At 42.5% G+C, this 19254-nt stretch overlaps 1 protein-coding gene across 1 annotated transcript in view; it reads left to right on the top strand.

The window, feature by feature from the left end:
• The window catches only part of SMYD4 (SET and MYND domain containing 4), a 111854-nt gene that overhangs the window by 25865 nt on the left and 66735 nt on the right, over nt 1–19254 (top strand). Inside the window, exons 4-5 of the mRNA XM_085879331.1 lie at nt 1712–2499; nt 3030–3269. Coding sequence (XP_085735457.1) covers nt 1712–2499; nt 3030–3269 — 1028 coding nt within the window. The remainder of the gene's footprint in view (nt 1–1711; nt 2500–3029; nt 3270–19254) is intronic.

The following is a 19254-nucleotide window of genomic DNA, read 5'->3' as shown; positions in this document are numbered from 1 at the left end:
CCTATCCATGTACAGGGCTTTCATCCACAGATTGACTAAGTACTGCTCTCCCTTCTTGGCTGGCTCCCTTGCCTCACACGTTGCTCAGCTTGATGCTGTGGAAGATCATTGGAATCTCCTGCAATGGAGCTGAGTCTATGGGCCTATTATTATCCCATCGCAAACAGGTTGGTGGTCTCTTTGTGTTCTACCACCTCCTTTCTGGTCTTGCATCCTCTGCTCTTTCTGTGCTTTCTCGCTCCATCACCGCCAGGTTCCTGCAGGGTGCACACGGTCGACCACCAACCCCCTTCAGGTGAAACTCCCAAAATCCAGAATCACTGCTCACCTCCACTTATTTGTTCCTTTCTTTTCCTACCTGTGGAATCAACTTCCACATCTACTTCAATCTTGTTGTTCCCTTAAGGTCTTCAATACAGCTGTTCACCACCGTTTCAGATCATCCCCCATCCAAAACCATGATCTTTTTTACCCCGTTAACCCCTTCACCCCAAGCCCACCTCCTTCCAAATTTCCAGTTCTTCCTTCCTGAGAGCCCTCCTCTACTCCTCATTCCTCCCCACATCCCTTATTTGTCTATCTCCTGTTTTATCCTTCAGCCCTGCTGTTGGTGTTTTCTTCTCCGTACCCCACCCACCTCCCCCCTCTCTATCTCTATCTATATATCTCTATCTCTCTCTATATCTCTCTCTATATCTCTCTCTATATATCTCTCTATATATCTCTCTATATATCTCTCTATATCTCTCTCTATATCTCTCTCTCTATATATATATATATATATATATATATATATATATATATATATATATATATATATATATATATATATAGATATATAGAGATATATATATATATATATATATATATCTATATCTCTATATATCTATTTCTCTCTCTATCTCTCTATCTCTCTCTCTATCTCTCTATCTCTCTCTTTCTCTCTATCTCTCTCTCTCCTTTTGTTCTTTTGCAGCCTGATCTGTTCATTGTTCTCACACTTCTATGAGCCTTGATGTTGTATACAAAAAACATTGTAAGTACATATGAGGTAAGATGTACTTGTAAGTAGTGATATGCAAGTGAGAAGCTGCTTTTTTGACTGAAGGGATTTGCAGGATTGGACAGGTAAAATTATATTTTTCCACAGGTGGAATAAAATGTTGAAATGAAATTCTTGAAAGAGAAAGAGGTGCAAAGTATATAGAAGCTGTTGAAATACTGAGAAACAATTAATCTGTCTGGTGAAAGAAGTGCAAATCACTGCTCCTATGCTGAGATAGATAGTACTTTAACCTCCTTTAACCTGTTATCAGATGTAATTGTGTCAGCTTTTAAACCTACCTGGTACTATGTTCTGTCAATAAACAGGGATACAGGATCCCTAGTCTGCTATTTAGAGTGATATTTAAGTTGACTGTGCACTCTTGTATGCTGTGAGAAGACTTGTCCTGATCGTGTATAGTGCCTGTTTTGAAAGCGAGCTTGGTTATACTTTTTCCAGAGGGTGCTCATGGAAAAGTGTATAATGATGAACAATGCATCCTTTTTAATTTGACAGTGCAAATATGTTTATTTTTACTCAGTCATATGCCAGCATCGATGCTGATATTATGTCGATCATTTTCGAGAAACAGCTGAAATGGATATTTTCTTTATGTCTCTATTCCTTCCTCCAATGTTTTTCTGCTCGTGCCTCCTTCCTCCCTAGCTATTGCAGTGAGGAGTGTCGTTTGTTAGCCTGGCAACAGTATCATGCTGCAGAATGTCACATCCCTTTAGCAGACCTCCAGAACCTGGGCCTGTATGCACGCTTAGCACTGAGAACTGTGTTAACTGCCGGGCCTTGTGGAATCCAGGGAGCTTTCTCCACCGCACTTGACAGTTCAAGAATATATTTACGTTCAGAGGAGCAAAGCAACTCACGCAAATTAGCTGGTGTTCGAGAAGTAATAATTAAATTGGATCACAAAGATGGTGAAAAGAAGAACGAGGATAAATTGAAAGAGAAATTAAATTCAGTACCAGAATCTAGAGAAAATAGGACTTCTTTTCTCAGTGCGAGTGGACACAAAGGAAGAGGTTATAAAGCGTGTGCGAAGGGGAATGAAGTGGAATTGACCTCCATCAAGCATTCGATACCTGGCTGCTGGGGAGATGGCATGTATCGTGCTGATTATCGGGCATTGTTTCATCTTGAGACTCATCTGTCCAAGCAAAAGCCACATGAGCTCTTCTACTGGGCTTCCACGGCAGCAGCTCTCTGCCATTTACTCCATATCCACAGCCTTTCTCAACCCCGTGATCTCTGGCCATGCGGACGACATGAGATTTTTTATCATGAAGAAGAGGCATCAGAAAGAGAGCTCAGTGGACAAGGAGTAAAAACAAAGGATAAGTTGTGTAAAACTTTACAACTTGTCAGGACTTTGTTCATGAAGCACATTCTACAGCTGCAGAGTAATGGTGTCGCCATCATGGAACTGGTTGAGAACTCCGGTGAGGGTACTTCTTGTTTGTAATTGCCTGCTTTTACCATGTGGTGAGATTACAAGTCTTCCCAAGTTAATATCCCAGACTACCACTTAAAAGGAGCAGTGTGAAAATTTTGGCTTGGACTTGGAATAGTTTAGGTTGTTTCTAACATGATGTCTTGATGAGTGAGAGAACATTATTTGCACATGATGAATATGAATGAACCAAGCAGATGGCTGTTAACTCCTTGAAGGCGAAACGTTTGAATTGTAGTTAATATGCAAATGCTTCTGCTGGAAAAGAAAAATAAATGAATAAAACATGGCATTACAATTCCTACTTCTGCACAAAGTTTCATCAATAACTATCATGTCTTTGTGGTGAGGCACTTTAGATCGTAGATTGGTAAACCTTTAACCTTCAGGGAGTAAATGTTTCTGAAATTGCTTGTTTGTGGAGCTTCTGCCAAACTGGTTCTCATCTTTCCGTTGCTTATTGTTATCCGTTCCTTCTTGTTTTCTGCCCTCCATACTCATCATTGCTTAATTGCAAAGCCAGCAATGTCCAAACTGATCAGCATATTGTTGAAGACGAAGCGAAACTGGGTGCAAATATGACTGAGTCAAACGTGGTGTTGTACTCCGAACACCGCATTGCTCTTGCCATCTTCCCAACTCTTTCACTGCTCAACCATGCCTGTCGACCCAATGTTGTTTTGCATTTCTGTGGCCGGACAGCTTACCTGAGAGCTCTGCATCCCATTGCGGCTGGTCAGGAACTGCTGCTGTGCTACGGTATGTAATCTGAAATGTGCTGAAGTCATGGTTTCACAATACTTGGCTTCAGTTGCAAATGGTATGAGAACCTGTTTCAGCCTCTTCTGATTTATTGATTATTTGGAATTAGAAATTATTGATATACTAGCAGAGCACCCACCCTATGGGCAATCTTGTTCCAAGCATGCAACGCATTCTTCTGACACATACCTTTATTTTGACAGTGGATCGGTAAATGGCAGCTCTGTAAAGGCAAAAAAGAAATTAAAACCCGGGTTACATGCAGGAAGCAAAAACATACCTTCTGCTTATAATTCAAAACACCTCACTGCACTGGAAAATGTGGGGACAGGTATACGGTACTGTAAATGGTGGAGACTTGTAATACAAGGGAAAACCTGGAGGTGGTGCTACACAACACACATTTACAAAGAGAATTTGCGCCCCCCCAGCTCCACGTCCCCCAAGACCTCCACCGGCAAAGATAAAACACCCTTTAAAATTTATTGGAGTCGTGCTGATCTTCTGGAGCAAATCTGGATGTTATTGGCCAAGAACTGTAGGAGGAGTAGCCTGACAAACAAACACACAAACAAACACACAAACTACTTTGTCGCCACCAAGCTGTTAGTATTGAACAGCTTGGTGGTTATTCCTGTTAGGGTTAGCTAACCCTAACAAAGAAAACCACGACCTCGCCGGATCCGATTCACATGAAAAACGGTGCACGGGCTGCCAACGCAGTCCATGAATTATTCTAACGATATACAGTAGTTGATAAATTTTGACATGCATGGGCAAATGTTCCCAAAAACAAACCATATTAAATTACAACTACAGTATATGTATAGTTTTAAGGAACATGCATTTCGTTTCTACCTTATCACCTTCCTTTGCTCTGCAGTCTCCAGTGTAAAACAATGGTATGTATCAAGATATATATATATATATATATATATATATATATATATATATATATATATATATATATATTGTTACGGATCTGGAAACAATTTGCATTCAACATACAGATGTCCCAAAAATCAGTTATGTCATTAAGTATGTGTGTAGTCAGATCCCCTTCCTTTTGTCTAGTGGGAGAAACAAAGGCGTGCGTTGCGATTTCTTTTAGTTAGGTTATTACATCGAATAAACCATCCCATCTGCATGACCCCTTCGGCCCATCACGCTCCATCACCACCCGCTGGCTGCTCGTACCTTGACTTGTCGAGAGGGGGTCTCGCGGTTACAGTTCTCGGCTCCCACGAACGTTGTAACTCTTGTACGATGACCTTCGCGGCGCTGACACTGTTACTCGTCGAGAGCGAAGCCACGTAGAGGAGTAACTGGGGTCTCCTGGCAGGGGCCGAGGCCCCGCCCTGGAAAGGTGGGCCAGAGGACCCTGTCCAATCAGAGGCAGTCAGCGAGGTGCGTTTTCCCCGTGGAGAGAGGCCAATAAATCTCCGAGACTCTGTAAAAAGGGTCTGGTCGAGTTTGCTTTCACGGTAGCTGCAACGGGTCGAGTTTGCTTTTACGGTGGCTGAAAGCAGTCACTTTTGTTTCACGGTGGCTGTACGGGGTTCTGGACTTTCACGGTGGCGGCTACGTGGAGTTTTAAGGAAGGACAGAGCGACCCTGACCTCCCTCCGTGGACCCCGATTGTTCACCACCCAAGCTCCGCCATGAACCACGAGTCCCTACATGCGACTGGGGACCGGACCAACGACCTTTGTCAGGTGCCGCATCACGGAGCACGCCCTTCCTCCGATGGTCAGGTACCCAACCAAACTCTGACCCCAGCTTGTCTATCTCCTCAGCTGTGAGGGTCCAATAAAGAACTCTGGGTTTCTTTTCATTTGTGTGTGTGTCTGCGTGTGGGCCCGTCTTGTAAGTAGATCTGAATAAGTGTTTTTGGAACATTGTGAAAACTTCTTGCATATTCGCGTTAAGTCTTGCTTTGTGTCTTCATGTACTGTAAATAAAACTTGTTAGAAATGTTCCCAGTCCGTTTCCGTCCCTTCTTGAATTTGTCCAGCATGGTTTGGATCTGAGTTTAGGCAGGGTTTTATCCCCGATAATCCGTTAATTCCAGCGGGCACGGCTTTGGCAGTTTCCGCTCGGCTGCACCCGAACCGGAGTTGGTAGTCGGTAGTTGGAACTCTACCCCAGTCGGTAGTGACCCGGTTCGAGCAAGACGTGCCGAGGGCGTGGTTTCCCTGGTAGTCAAAATTGTGTAGTTAATTAGGTAAATTGGTTCTAGACAAATCGACCCGACGCTACTTGGTTAAGATATTGGCGACCACGGTCGGTTCAACGACCCGCCGGCTCGCGGAGGTATCCGAGCGACGGCCTACAATTCCCGGGAGTTTGGTGAGAGACGATGCAAACCTCCCTCACCTCGTGGTCTTTCTCGCCACCGAACCCTGGTCCACAACAATATATATATATATATATATATATATTTGTTACGAATTCGCGCCCGCCGGCGTGCGATCGGCCGCGTTTCTCTAATCGCAACCGCGTCGCCCACCGGACGGACAATTCAGTCGTGACTTTCCGGAGCTAATGCCGGAAACCAGTCACGGGTGGGTTTCTAATCCCCACCACGGCCGAGCCAATTGTCTACCCGCGCAAGATAGGGTCACTCGCCGAATTCGATATACCTAAGTACCTGCGCGGGCAGCCGACCGGGCGACCGTACCTCGGCGCAAGTCGGCTTGGGACACGAACCGCTTAAGCGGTCCGTTCCGTTCTGCAGTGATAACCGAGCGGGTATTATCACCTGGCCTCGCCGGATCCGATTCTATTGAATGGGTGTTTAAAACCCAGCTATTTATTCCGCGATGCAAGATGGCATTTTCAATACGGAGAAGACGCAACGAACGGGGTACATTTCAACAAAGCACATTTATTTATAATTTACACACAACACGTATGCAGGCAAGGCAATGAAATACAGTCATACACGTATTCAAAGAAACAAAAGCAATCACGGGACGGGGACAAAGACACAAGCAAGGCAAAGCGCTACGACCGAATAGTATTATTATTATTTCACAGGCACTTAACAGTTTTACTTGTAGACACGGCGCCACCAACATTTATTCGAAAGAAAAAAAGAAAAGGAAAAGACCACTCCCATAGACAGGGGGGTCAGACTGGGCCCGTGGGCCTTTGTGGCATGGGACTTGGCTGACCGAATGGGCCCCACGAGACCGACTCTGGTTACTTGCACCCTCGTGGTGCGATGGTCAGCGAGCTCTCTCCGGCACTCTCCTCTCGTGCGCGCCACGATCCTGGACCACCGCACACAACCCTCACGGCTTGGCACCCAGAGGGAAGGCACCCGGAGCTCGAACAACCATGAAGCAGCAGCAATCACCCGACCAGAAAAGGCTCGACGACAAAAACACACGAGCTGCGAGCTCGACGAGCAGCCACCACGAAGAAAACCACGCACAAAGCAAACCACACGAGCTCCGAGCTGCCAGTCGACGAGAACACACGAGCTCTGCTGCCACCCCGAAGAAGAAAAACCACGCGAGCTGCGAGCTCGATGAGCAGCCACCACGTAGAAAACCACGAGAGCTGCCAGATCTGCGTCCTGCACGCCCTTATATCCCCTGGGGTCCAACCCCTTGCTCCTCCCCATTTTCTACTCTGTCCCCTTTCCAGTTCCTGCGAGAAGCTTCCCGAAAAGGGGCGTTCCTCCATTCCCAGCGCCTCATTCCACGAACCGACCAATGGCGAACGATCTGCCTCGCCCTTTCCCCTGGGGTCCAACCCCTTGCTCCTCCCCGTTTTCTGCTCTGCCCCCCTTTCCAGTTCCTGCGAGAAGCTTCCCGAAAAGGGGCGTTCCTCCCTTCCCAATGCCTCATTCCACGAACCGACCAATGGCGAATGATCGATCTGCCTCACCCTCCCCCCACACCAAGTGCGGAGAAAACAGGCGGGAATATTAGGTGGGAAAAATCCGCGCGCCATCGAAGTTCCTTTGGTTTCCTTTTGCTCGCGTTTATGGAATGAATGCGGAGAGATGGTTGTAATGTGTCTGTGGAGAAGAAGAGAATTGATAGCTGGCGTAGTGGCTAAGGTGGTTAGGTGTTTGGAGATGTTGTTGGTTCAAAATAACGATAGAAAAAGAAAAACCTACCTCAAAGGATCACAGCCCTGTGACATGAATAATACCCATTCAACAACTGTGGGGAAATCTAACTGAACACAGACTTAACGATCTAACTGAACTAAGGAACCTTTATGGTGTTCTGCGAATTTCCACAGCTATAACACTACCCCCTCCCCTTTTTACAGACTCGTCCCGAGTCGTCAAATTTTCGTGTGCCATCATGTGCAAGTTCTCCCCAAGTACGATTTACCTTTGGATCCCTGAGTTCGACATTTAGTGTATTCGTCTCCCAAAAATAAATAACCTACGGGCTGAGTAACTTACTAAACAAACCCACTCATACAGACGACTTAAATAAATTGCCGGCACTAAGACACACATGCAGGGGGCAAGCAAAACCATGTACAATCTTAACCTGAACCTAAACCTTATAACTTTACACTAAACCATGGCCCAGGATCGATGGACTCTGTGAAAAAAAAAAAAAAACAGCAGGGAGCCAGGCTGCTCACATACAGCCTCTGGCTCATGAAATAAATGCAGGTGCCAGGGAATGTGGCCGGCTGCTCACACGCAGTCCTCGGCCTCCCCCGTGAAATGAGCGCAGTGAACACAAGTGGTGCACGGGCCGCCAATGCGGTCCCTTGATGCGGCTGCCTACAGGGCAGTCTCTGCAGCACGCACGACGATCTGACGCAGCAACAAAAAACGGTGCAGGGGCTGCCAATGCAGTCCCGTGATGCGGCTGCCTACAGGGCAGTCCCTGCAGCACGCGCGATGATCCTGGCGCACATGGTGATGAATGGTGGCAATTGCAAAACAGAAATGGGGCAGGCATGGGGGCAAGGCAAAGGCAAGCATGCAAGGCATGCAAGGCAAGACAAGGCCGTTGTAGCAAAACGGGCCGATGGTGAAGCTGACCGGCACAGGCCTTGTAGTAAAACAGCCGGCAGATGAACTGGCCGGCACAGGCCTTGCAGCAAAACAGCCGGCAGATGAACTGGCCAGCCTCTTGCCTTGTTCAAGGAGGTTGGTGGAGAGAGTGCGGTGGTGCTGGCCACTCGGAAGGCGGGCTCGGACCTACCCTACTCTCTCCCTCCCAATCTATCGCCTTTGCCTGTCTCTGTCCATACCCACTCCCTTAGTTTGCAAAAAATCAAATTTAACCCCAACTTATTTTTTTGTTTTATTTTTTATTCCTTTTTATTTCCTCCTATAAATTCGTCTCCCTAACCCCCTTTATTTTCTTTGTCCGGCTAACCTATCGTCATCCGAGCCTACTCCCAGCCCCTACGTTCCCTTCCTGGAGGAGAATAAGGGAGAGCTGGCGTCCTGTGTCAAGGCCCAATCTAAGCCTCAGAATGGCCTCCTCAGACTTCAGCGATCTCAACCCAAAGTGGGTCCAGCGGCCCACAACGGAGCAAAGGGATTGATGGTGCGGAGGGGTACACTTCCTATCTACCCTAACAATTATTAACCTTAAACTACCCCAGGGCTTGCAACAAGTGCCTCTCGTTTAACCTATTGGTTCTATCAACCCAGATTCCCGTCGCCTGTGTTGGTGTCCTCACAATTTCAGGCCATGCCCCCCAATTTTCCTTCCGTGCCCTCACACGATCTCATGGCTGGGACGCGTGGCTCCCTTTGCAGGAACTACCCTCTGCCGATTCTCCGACAATGGCACCCCCGGGCACTACACTGCCTCCGAGCCTATCAGCTCCCTAAACACCGGGGAGTGCCCTCTCTGGCGACTCCCCTGAAATGCTCACGTAGCAGGCTGGCGCCCCGGGCCCCTTTCCGAGAGTCGCCCGTGCCCAGTACACTGCCCCTGTGGCCAATGGCGCCCCGGGCCCCGCATCATACGCGCCACCCGTGCCCACTATGCTATCCTGGCCCCCCATGGACCCTTGGCCTACCGCGGCTGACTAGCCCGGTGCCCGGGGTACCCACTCAGCGATACTCACCGTTTGCAGCCACGCTCCCAGCCCGTCAACAGGGCTCCTGCACCCCTCCAAATGGGTTTCGAGCCTACTTCCCAACCAACAGCAAAACGACCTCCATTTTGTCAATTTGACTAACCCACTAACTCACTTTACTCTGGGTGGGAGTCACTCCTCCCCCCCAATCACTCATCGCACCATGCATACCACATTCACTCCATACACACAGGCTCGCTGGCCTCACTCACTCATCAAGTACATATTTCCACTTCACTCCTCTTCTCACACATCGCTGATCACTGCCATTCTGTTCACTCCATCCCTCAACTACCTCGTGCTCCCTCGTCATCCCTGACACTATAGCACGTTCCATTTAACACTACGTAGCTAAGCTACGTCCCCTCTCCACACTCAAAGTCGGTCTCTGTCCTCGAATCCAAATATCCCCTTTTCCATCCTAAAGGCCCGGTCACACCTTGACGTTTTAGCCAACGTATGCCGATTTTTGAATTTTTTTTCTAAAACGCTGGCACACGTTGAATACGTTATGGGTAAGTTTTGATAACATTGAGAGCACGCTGGCATACGTCGTAGTACGTTGCCATACGTCGTTGTACGTTGGCTTTAAACGTTGTACTTTTCGGTTGTCCTCAAATTTTTTCATGCTTGAAATTTCACGACGTATGCCGGCGTATGACTCACACGTTCCGCTACGCTGGCCACAAGTTGTAGGCACTGTCTGCGATCGTTGACAGACGTCAACACATGCTACTTGTAAGTTAATCATAAGTTGAGACACGCCGAGGTAATGTTTAGCGTACCCGAAACTTATTTCTTACCTATGATTAACGTGTTGTTGGCACGTTACGCGATCGTTGCCACACATCGACAGACGTTACTTTTAAGTTACTCATAGGCTGAAAGACGTCGGTATAATGGATCGTCCTTGCGTCAGCGTCCACGGCCACGGCCAGGACACTTATTTGCAGCATTCTTCAAACTTTTCTTCGGCATGACGAGGATGTTCACACTTCGATGTCTAGCTTGGCTATGATTCCAATTGTCCATCGGCAGCGTCTATTTAAAATAGTCGAGTTTGAGCGTTTTAACACGTTCAGAAGAAACGTTTCAAATTTCCAAACCCCAGCGTCAAAAAAAAAAAACAAAAAAAAAAACAAAGGCGATTGACAGCAATTTAAATCGTTCATTTTAAACAATGAAACTAGCTGAGTGGTACCGTTTAAAAGTCGTTGAGTGTAAAAAAAATCCAATTGTTGAGCGCAAGCGTCTACTTTCAATAGTGGAGATGCAGCCATTTAAATCGTTGAGTGGCAGCCTATGAACCTACCCGTGGACACGCGGACGCAAGGATGATCCATCATAACCCACACCCTCCCCCTCACACTCACCTACTACTGCCAACATGAACAAACTACTACTAATACTAATACTAATACTAATACTGATACTGATACTGATACTGTTACTGCTGACATGGACATCGACTCAAAAAGGACTCGAAAACACTGTTGGGTTCCCTTTTATGAACACCATTTTTATATACCAATTCCCAAAACTGCTGGGAACACGTCTTTATATGGCAGTTGTAAGCTAGAAACACATTCATTTTTTTTTTTGTCGACCGGAAGACGTCATTGGAATACGTCTACATACGTCGATGTGTGTTGGGACTACGTAAAGAATTGGTTCAAAGCACGTCAAACATAAGTTAGAAATAAGTTTCGCGTAAAAAAGACATTACCGCGACGTGTTTCGACTTATGAGTAGCTTATAAGTAGCCTTTGTGGACGTGTGTAAGCGTCCACATATCGTGTGTAAAACTTATCCTCATCGCATGCGGAACGTGTGTCATACGCCGAGTACGTCGTAAAATTTTGAACATGTTCAAAATTTCTTGACGTACTCTACTTACTACAACGTACGATAGCGTATTTAGCGTTCTACTCGCGCATACCAAACTTACCCATACCGTATTCGACGTGCCCCAACGTTTTAGACACACTTTTTGTTACGTCGGCATACGCTGGCAAGATCGCCAAGGTGTGACCGCGATTTTGACCCTTCCATTTCTACGGCAGTTATGATTCGAATCGTTGTGCGTCAGCCTTTTAATAGGCTACGCCACGACATCGTCGGCGATGCGTGCAACGCGCTATGCCTAAGTTAGACTATCGTTGGGCATCGGTTGTGTAGGCCGACAACAGGTTCAGCATTCGTTGGTATAAGTTATCTATAACACAACGAAACGTTCTGTGTAGTTACCAATGCGTTATACATAAGACCAAGTCGCTATGAATACGTCCGAATCTTTAAAAAAAAAACATCAAAAGTTCAACGTAAGCCAGCGTTTTACATAAATTTTAACACGTTGCCATCGCTGGCTAAAACGTCAAGGTGTGACCGGGCCTTTAATCTAAACTGAAACCCTCTAACTAATCCATTCCACGGGCCCCATGAGGGCTTATCCTTGCCCCATGAGCCGGTCTAACTAAGCTAACCCTTCCCCCTAATTAGTTCCATCCTGTGCCCAGGCCAAGGGGGTCTTCCACCCCTTGCCCGGGAATCCTGTTCACCCGAACCGAGGCTTGCTTTTTTTTTATGCACGCACCAGCGCGGAAACTCGCAACCTGTGCTCCTTTTTTCTCCGTGACGTCATGACAGCCGTTCGCGCTTGGCGCACCTCGTCCCTTTCCGGACGGTACCATCCGGCAGGGATTTCCCTTCTGCCGGATTCCAACCATACGTGCAGCCATGACGTCACCCTGCGCATCCAAAAAACAAGCCTCGCGTTTCGAGGGGTTCCCCACGCGAACACATGTGCTCTGCCCGTTTGTAACCTGCGCCGTGCGCTCTGCGAACAGAACACACTGCGCAGGCCACATGGAGCTTCACACACACGCCTGCCTGGAGAACCCATCCGGTCCAAATCTGTAATCCAGCCTTCCTTTTGTTCGCCCCGGGATCGGCAAATCCACCGCGTGCGTTTACGGACCGGGCTTCACTTGCGCAGGCGCGCACATGGCGGCTTCGTGCGTACCACAGCACGGACCCCGCGCGCGCTGCCGTGCAAACCCGGCACAGTTCCCAATCCAGCTACGGCCGCTTCTCGGCCTTTGTCCACCATCAGGCACCGTCGTCGTCGCACTCTCGCGCACAAGCTCCCATGTGTCACGACACTTGCACACCACATCATGACACTCGGACATGCGGTTGCGTGATCCCGCATCCCCACTGTCATCTCCCTCTCATACTGCTCTCTTACACACACGGTTTCTGTCACATATCATCTTCCACTCACACACAACCTTTCACTTGCGCATGTCATTTCACTCATGCATGTCATTTCACCTACGCACGGCCTTCCACTTGCACAGGGGGTCTCACTCATACAATGTGTGCTGGAAAGCACGCATTTTGGCACACTCGCAAGCACACGCACCTGCACAATCACACTGGGGATTCGTGCTACCACAAGGGGTCCTGGGGTCTCCATACCCCCCAAGCTCTGTGTGCACCTGTCCACAGCACTCGCCCCCTCTACTTTGCTCAGCACGACCGGACCCACGTGGTCACGATCAGCTTCAAGGGAGCATCGCGTCTCCCTCCGTTCCTGAAGGAGGCTATCCGGCTGCTTGCACCGGGTCACGACACAGTCCGCCAGCTCGCCCCCATTAAGCCTCGCTAACTCCATGTGTGTGTGCTTGTCTTCCACCCCGTCTTTATCGTGTAATCTCTCCTCTACCTTTTCTATCTCCCGTGTCTCCATACATTTTATTTCTGTTGTCTCTTCGTGTCTATTAGTTTCTTCCTGGATCTTCGTCTCTTTTGATTTTTCGGACGTCGTCACCTCGTGTCTCGTCTTACACGTTTCAGTCACCCGGGCTCCCGTTATTATTTCCACTGTCTCCATTTTCAGGATTTGCTCTAATTGTTGTTTCATCTGACGAGTGATGTCAATCAAGTCCCGCACCACTAACATTATTCCCTGTGGTGCTGTCACACATCCCCACCTCATTGTGCTGTTCTACTTCCTGGCTTCTTTTGAGCCGCTCTTCCTCTCCGAACTTTTTGAGTTCTTCGTTATCTTTCTGGAGTTTTTCCATCTCTATGGACTTCAACCTTGCTCTCTCCTCGAGTTGGTTAATTTCAAATTCATATAGTTTTTGTTTTCTCTCCCACCGTTACTCATTCTCCATTTTCATGGTTTCCTTCAATTGACTAATCTCCCTTTCCTGTTTCGTTCGTTGTTCTTTCATTATCTCCTCATACTCCATCCTTGTTTTTTCCTTTTGTTGTTCAACCTCAAATTCATACTCTTTTTGTTTTTTATTCCACTGTCTCTCTTGTTCCTCATTCTGCAATCTCGTTGTTTCCTTCAATTGACTGATTTCTTTCTCCTGTCTCATTCCTTGTTCTTTCAGTACTCTTTCTTGTTCCTCATTCTTTAATCTGGCCTTCGCTTCCAGCTGTTCGAACTGTACAATGTGGTTCCTTAACGTTTCATCCTCCGTTCTCGTTCTTTCCTCACTCAACATCTTCAGTTCATTTTGTAATCCCGTTTCTTTGTTTTGGTGTTTCAGTAACTCAGAAGCTTTTTTTCTCTACCTCCTTTCTCGTCACTGCACACTCTAACCCTGCTTTGGCCTCCAACCGTTTGATCTGCACAGTGTGGTCCCTCAAAGTTTCATTCTCTGTTTCCGTTCTTTCCTCTTTCAACGTCCTCAGCTCGTTTTGTAATTTTCTCTCTTTGTCTTGGTGTTTCTGTAACTCAGATGTTGTTTTCCATAATTCCTCTCTCACTTTGCATGCTTTCTCACTCATTTCATCCATTCTCTTTCTCATCTCCTCACCTCTTTCGCATGCTTCCCTCCTCAATTCGTCCCTTTTCTTACTGGATTCCTTTAGTTCTTCCTGCCATTCCTTTCCTTCTTTTATCGTCTTTTCTCGGCTTTCTCTTTTATACTGGCCTGTCAGTAGGGTAAGAATACTGATTCTGGCTCACTTTTCCCCATGTAAATGAATGGGGGATTTTCAGCGATTTATATTTTTTTTCCCTAAAAATAAATCCCCTTTTTATCCCAAGGTATATTTATTTGTCTCCCCTTTTAACCTGGAGGTTGAACCTCATTGAATTGAACACCTGGGGGTTGAACAGCTCACTCATTGAACTTACAAAGATTTGTTCATTCTCAAATTCCTTCAATAGTTTAATTTTCTTTGCACAATAATCCCCATCTAAAATATTGACAAACAAAACATTTGAATCTTTATATTTTTTAAGATACCCCTTTTGTGCCATTACGAAATGATAAACTTCTCTTAATGCTCTTGTTTGACCACCTCCTGAGCCACATATCATTTTGAGATTATAGTAAATTGTTTTTTCATTGTTCAATTGATAACCATCAAAGTTTTCAGTCCATTCAAGGATATTCATTTTTTTCTTTACATCCTCTAACTTACTAGTTTTTAAATTAATTCGCTTATTTGTTTTATTTACCTTTGTTTTAGTTATTTTTTCAATAAGACTTATTTGATATTTTTCACATTCATTATGTTTTCCATTTATATACCAAGACTGAGATTTTCTCCACTCTTTAGTTTGATTAATACTTGGTTTAACCATTTATATATTGTGAAAAACGCGGCGGTAGCCCTTAAAAACCCTAACCCATCTTCCCATCGTTAAAACATAATCTATTTTATACACTCTATCATACAATATCCATATGGAACACAATCTATTCCATTATCTAAAATAAATCTCTTATCATCAAAGGCTCCTAATGCCTTTTTATTTACTTCTTCACTATATATGTTATGTTTATAACTTCTTATTGTATTCATTTTCCTATATTCTTCTTTCTTATTCATCAAACAATTATAATAATTTCTAAAAGTTATTGATTTCTTTATTACATATTTCTTTATTCCCTTTAACCTCTTATCAATCTGTTCACCATACTTATAAGCATATGCCTTTGCTCTCAATCCAATAAACTCACTCATTACTTTTCCACCCAACTCATCCTTAAACTTACCAATAACCTTTTCATTCTTTTTGGAAAATAACTCACTCTTCTTGCTGAAATTACTTGTATCATATACTCCAATATTTTTCTTCATATCTTCATAAACATCATCAGTTTTTATATCTAGGATAAAACTATCAGTATCCATATACAACAATGAAACATTTTCACCATACTCTTTCTTTAAGTCATTATACAAATAATCATACATCAATATCTTTGATAAATCAAGAACTGCTGTTCCAATATAAATTGGTTTATCCATTACAATACTTTCCTTTTTCATATGAATTGCAGAAAAGTTCTCTGAAAAAACCTCTTCTCTCTCAAAACTTGGTTTATTTATCAATCTCAAGGTTCTTTCCAAGATGTTGCGAATTTAATGTTTTGCCTGTTTCTAACATTTTCCATAGTCTTTCCAAATACAGCATTATTCATTAATTTATAAAAGTCCCCTTCAAATTTTACTTTTGTATTTGCTCTCATATCTGTATTGAATTGAATATACTTTTTCACCCAAGGACTTTGTTTAAATTTTAAAACTCTATGAATTTTAGCTACTCTCAATCCTTCTCTCAAAAACTGTTTTAAGCTTCTCTGATGCAAAACATATCCCTCTTTATCATAGAATGTTGTTAATAACTTTTCTGTTGATTTACCTTTAATATTAAAACTTTTATGATAATCACTTAACCATTCTTTCTTTGGAGTTTCTTTCTCACATGCAAAAGGAAGATCTTTATGCTTATTATGAAGATCACTCGGGTACCTCAAATCAACTTCAAAATAATAACCTTCTTCTTCGTCATTCAATTCCTCTTGAGAAGAAATAACAATATTCATCAAAGCCTTTTCATAATTCTTTTCTTCCACCCACTCTAATTTACCATAAGGTAGAGATTGAGACATTGCCCATCCATACAAATTATTAGCATCAAAATACATCAAATAATTACTATCTTTTTCACTATCATAATTTGGGAGATATTTATTATTTGCTTTAGCATATCTTTTTGAACATACTTGTGATATTCCACCTCTCTTAGACTTCTCAATCATCAAAAGCATATCCACATCACTGATTAAATCTATATCTTGTTTTGTCATTTTCAACATTGCACTCCAAGCTAAACCAGGAGCTGTGAAATAGTGGGCAGGATCTAATCCATAACAATTTTTATTATGACAGAGTGATCTAAAAGCTTCAAACACATCAGCTAACAATAAAACATCTGTTTTTAGATATAAATCGTGATATTCTCCAAGGTTCTTTATCTTAAATATTTTCCATATTTCTTGTGCGTGTTTATATTCCTTATCACTTATCTCTTCTTCATAAAGGTTATTATAGAAACTTTCTTTTGAAGGAAGTTGTGTTTCTTTAAATCTCATAAATGAATCCATATAATCATAAGGATAAATTCCCTTACTTGTAAGAATTTTCTCTTTACTTTGAATTTCATTCCTTGTTTGAATTTCCTCTCTCGTAAGAATTCCTTCTTTAATCAGAATTTCATCTTTAATCTGAATTTCCTCTTTAGTGAGAATTTCCTCTTTTGGAAAGAATGAATTAAGATTTGGAAAAGAGTCTGTGGAGCTTAGATTTGATGCGAGGTAGGCTAGTGGTGTTCCCATAAACTTGTAAGAATCTAAAAACCTAATACGAGTTAAAGGTTTTGTGAATATCATTTTTGAAAATGAAATATACTTTTGACTTGTGTTTGTTATAGCAGAAATATTCCCTGGTGTTTTTGAAAGTTCATTTATAAATAGATGTGTATCATAGTTGGCGCTGTTGTGAAGAAAGACTGGAATAAAAGAAGGTAATTTATAATTAAGATTACAACAGGAATGAGCGGGACCTCTATATTTACCAGTAAGATGACAATGGTCTCTAACTTTAGACTCCTTAATTTTCCCCTCACAAATATGACAGATATTGTTCATTCTAAATTCTAATTTTTCTTCTTTGGTTAATTTCATCGGTTCATTTGTTTCTTTCATTAATTTAGTGAGTCTTATACAATCCTTTTCTAATCGTTTTACAAACTCTTGTGAAGCATTTTTTCCACGATAATGTTCAAGTTTGTTATACTTTTCTCCAACAGATGATTTGATATAATAACAGAAACCACAAGGAATATGTTTTTGATATTTATTTGTATATGGTTCTTTTGGATTAGGAGAAGCAGTATTTATCTTTTTAAGGATACATTCAAAATCAGCGTATATCACAAATGGGTGCATGATAGATTTATTATAATCTTCAAAATAAATCTTTTCACCAGGTTTAGGCATTGTAATTACAGCTGATTTATGATTACTACAATATTTTGAATGTTGTTCTAATCGTTCTTTTGTATGAAATGAATTAAGACATAAACTTACAAGGATATATTTTGTTTGCTGTTCTGAATACCTGAGAAGAGATTAATCTTGATAAATTATTGATGTATGTGTAATGTGAATTCTTTCCAACACTAAAATATAAAAGGTCAATGTGTGTTTCTTCATTTTTATAGTTGTTTGAAATTTTTAATATTTGAACTTTGTTTGTATCCGTTAATCCATATACATTAATAGAAAGATTATTCTTTTTCTCAAATTTAGGAATATCTGTTAATGGCATTGGGAATTTAAAATCTTTAATGTCCAAGGTATTCTCATATTTCATATATTGTTTTACTCTTTCTGAATTACATTTTGGTGGATGTAAGTGAGCAAGAACAGACCAGAGAAAACATTTATTATCATTGTTCTTAATATTAACAACTGCCTTCTTTAGTTTTATTTCTTTTGGTAATTCAATATAAGAAGAAGCTTTAAGAGGGTTTGATTTTAGAATGTGTATATCTAAAAGATGATTTTTTTAATATTGAATCCACTTCCTACCACTGTATTATCAACATCCTCCTCTTGTCTTGATAGTTCTTCATAAACCCCACTATTCAAAAAATCTTGAAATGATGTTATAAAATGAAGATCTGTTCTCATATAAGGAGTTTGTTCTTCATCTTGTCTTTTCATATTCATTTTCACTCCCATATAAAACTTTAAAGTTTTTATTTCTTATAATGTCCTTTTAATAAATTTTTCAACATCGGGTTTCACTATTTCAATTGATTCAGCTATTGATGATGGACTGGGTTCTCCAAATTGAAAAATCCTTATTTTTATATGCCCTTTAAATGCCTCATCAGTGTTTTTAATATAATAGTCTCCCTTTACTTTAAACTCATTTTTCTTGTGTTTTTGTGATTGAAGATGTTGATTATAACTACTCTTCAAAACATCCTTTGAACAGATATCACAATGTTTTCTTTCCAACTCAAGAGGAGATATTTGATGAAATAGATTAAATGTGTGTTTGTTGGTTCGGAGGTGTTTTCTATAATGTTTATATTCGTGATTACAAACATCGCAGTACGTTGTATTCACCATATTTATAGAATAAAACTTTGCTTAAACTAAAATTTTCTTGATGAAAATTTCGTTTAATTTATAGGTGAATCTGTGCTTAAAAACATTTTATCCTCCAACTTTTTCACTTAATAAATACAATGTTTCAAGACACAAAAGACAAGTTTCAATCAATCTCTTCATCTGTTAAAGATACTGAGAAATATGTCAAGGATGTAAAATTGAACAAAGATAAATATAACAACTATTGGATAAAAACTATTATGGTAAATAATATGAGTTCTTCAATTTCCTTCAGTGGAAGGGCTTTTAGTATACCTGGTAGAACATCAATTAAAGTATCTCTAACAAAAGTTTCTCCTCTCCTTCTAGTAATATATTCAAAACTAGAAAAAGCAATGAAACAAGAAAAAGTATCAAAGAACAAAAACCTTATGGATGAAGCTTTAGAAAGAAAAGATAAG

The sequence above is a fragment of the Eptatretus burgeri genome, chromosome 4 (assembly GCF_056783735.1).
Source record: "Eptatretus burgeri isolate ZD-2024b chromosome 4, Ebu_testis_v1, whole genome shotgun sequence".
Classification (NCBI taxonomy): domain Eukaryota; kingdom Metazoa; phylum Chordata; class Myxini; order Myxiniformes; family Myxinidae; genus Eptatretus; species Eptatretus burgeri.
Note: the sequence above shows the minus strand (reverse complement) of the source record. Positions and strands in the feature narration are given on the sequence as shown.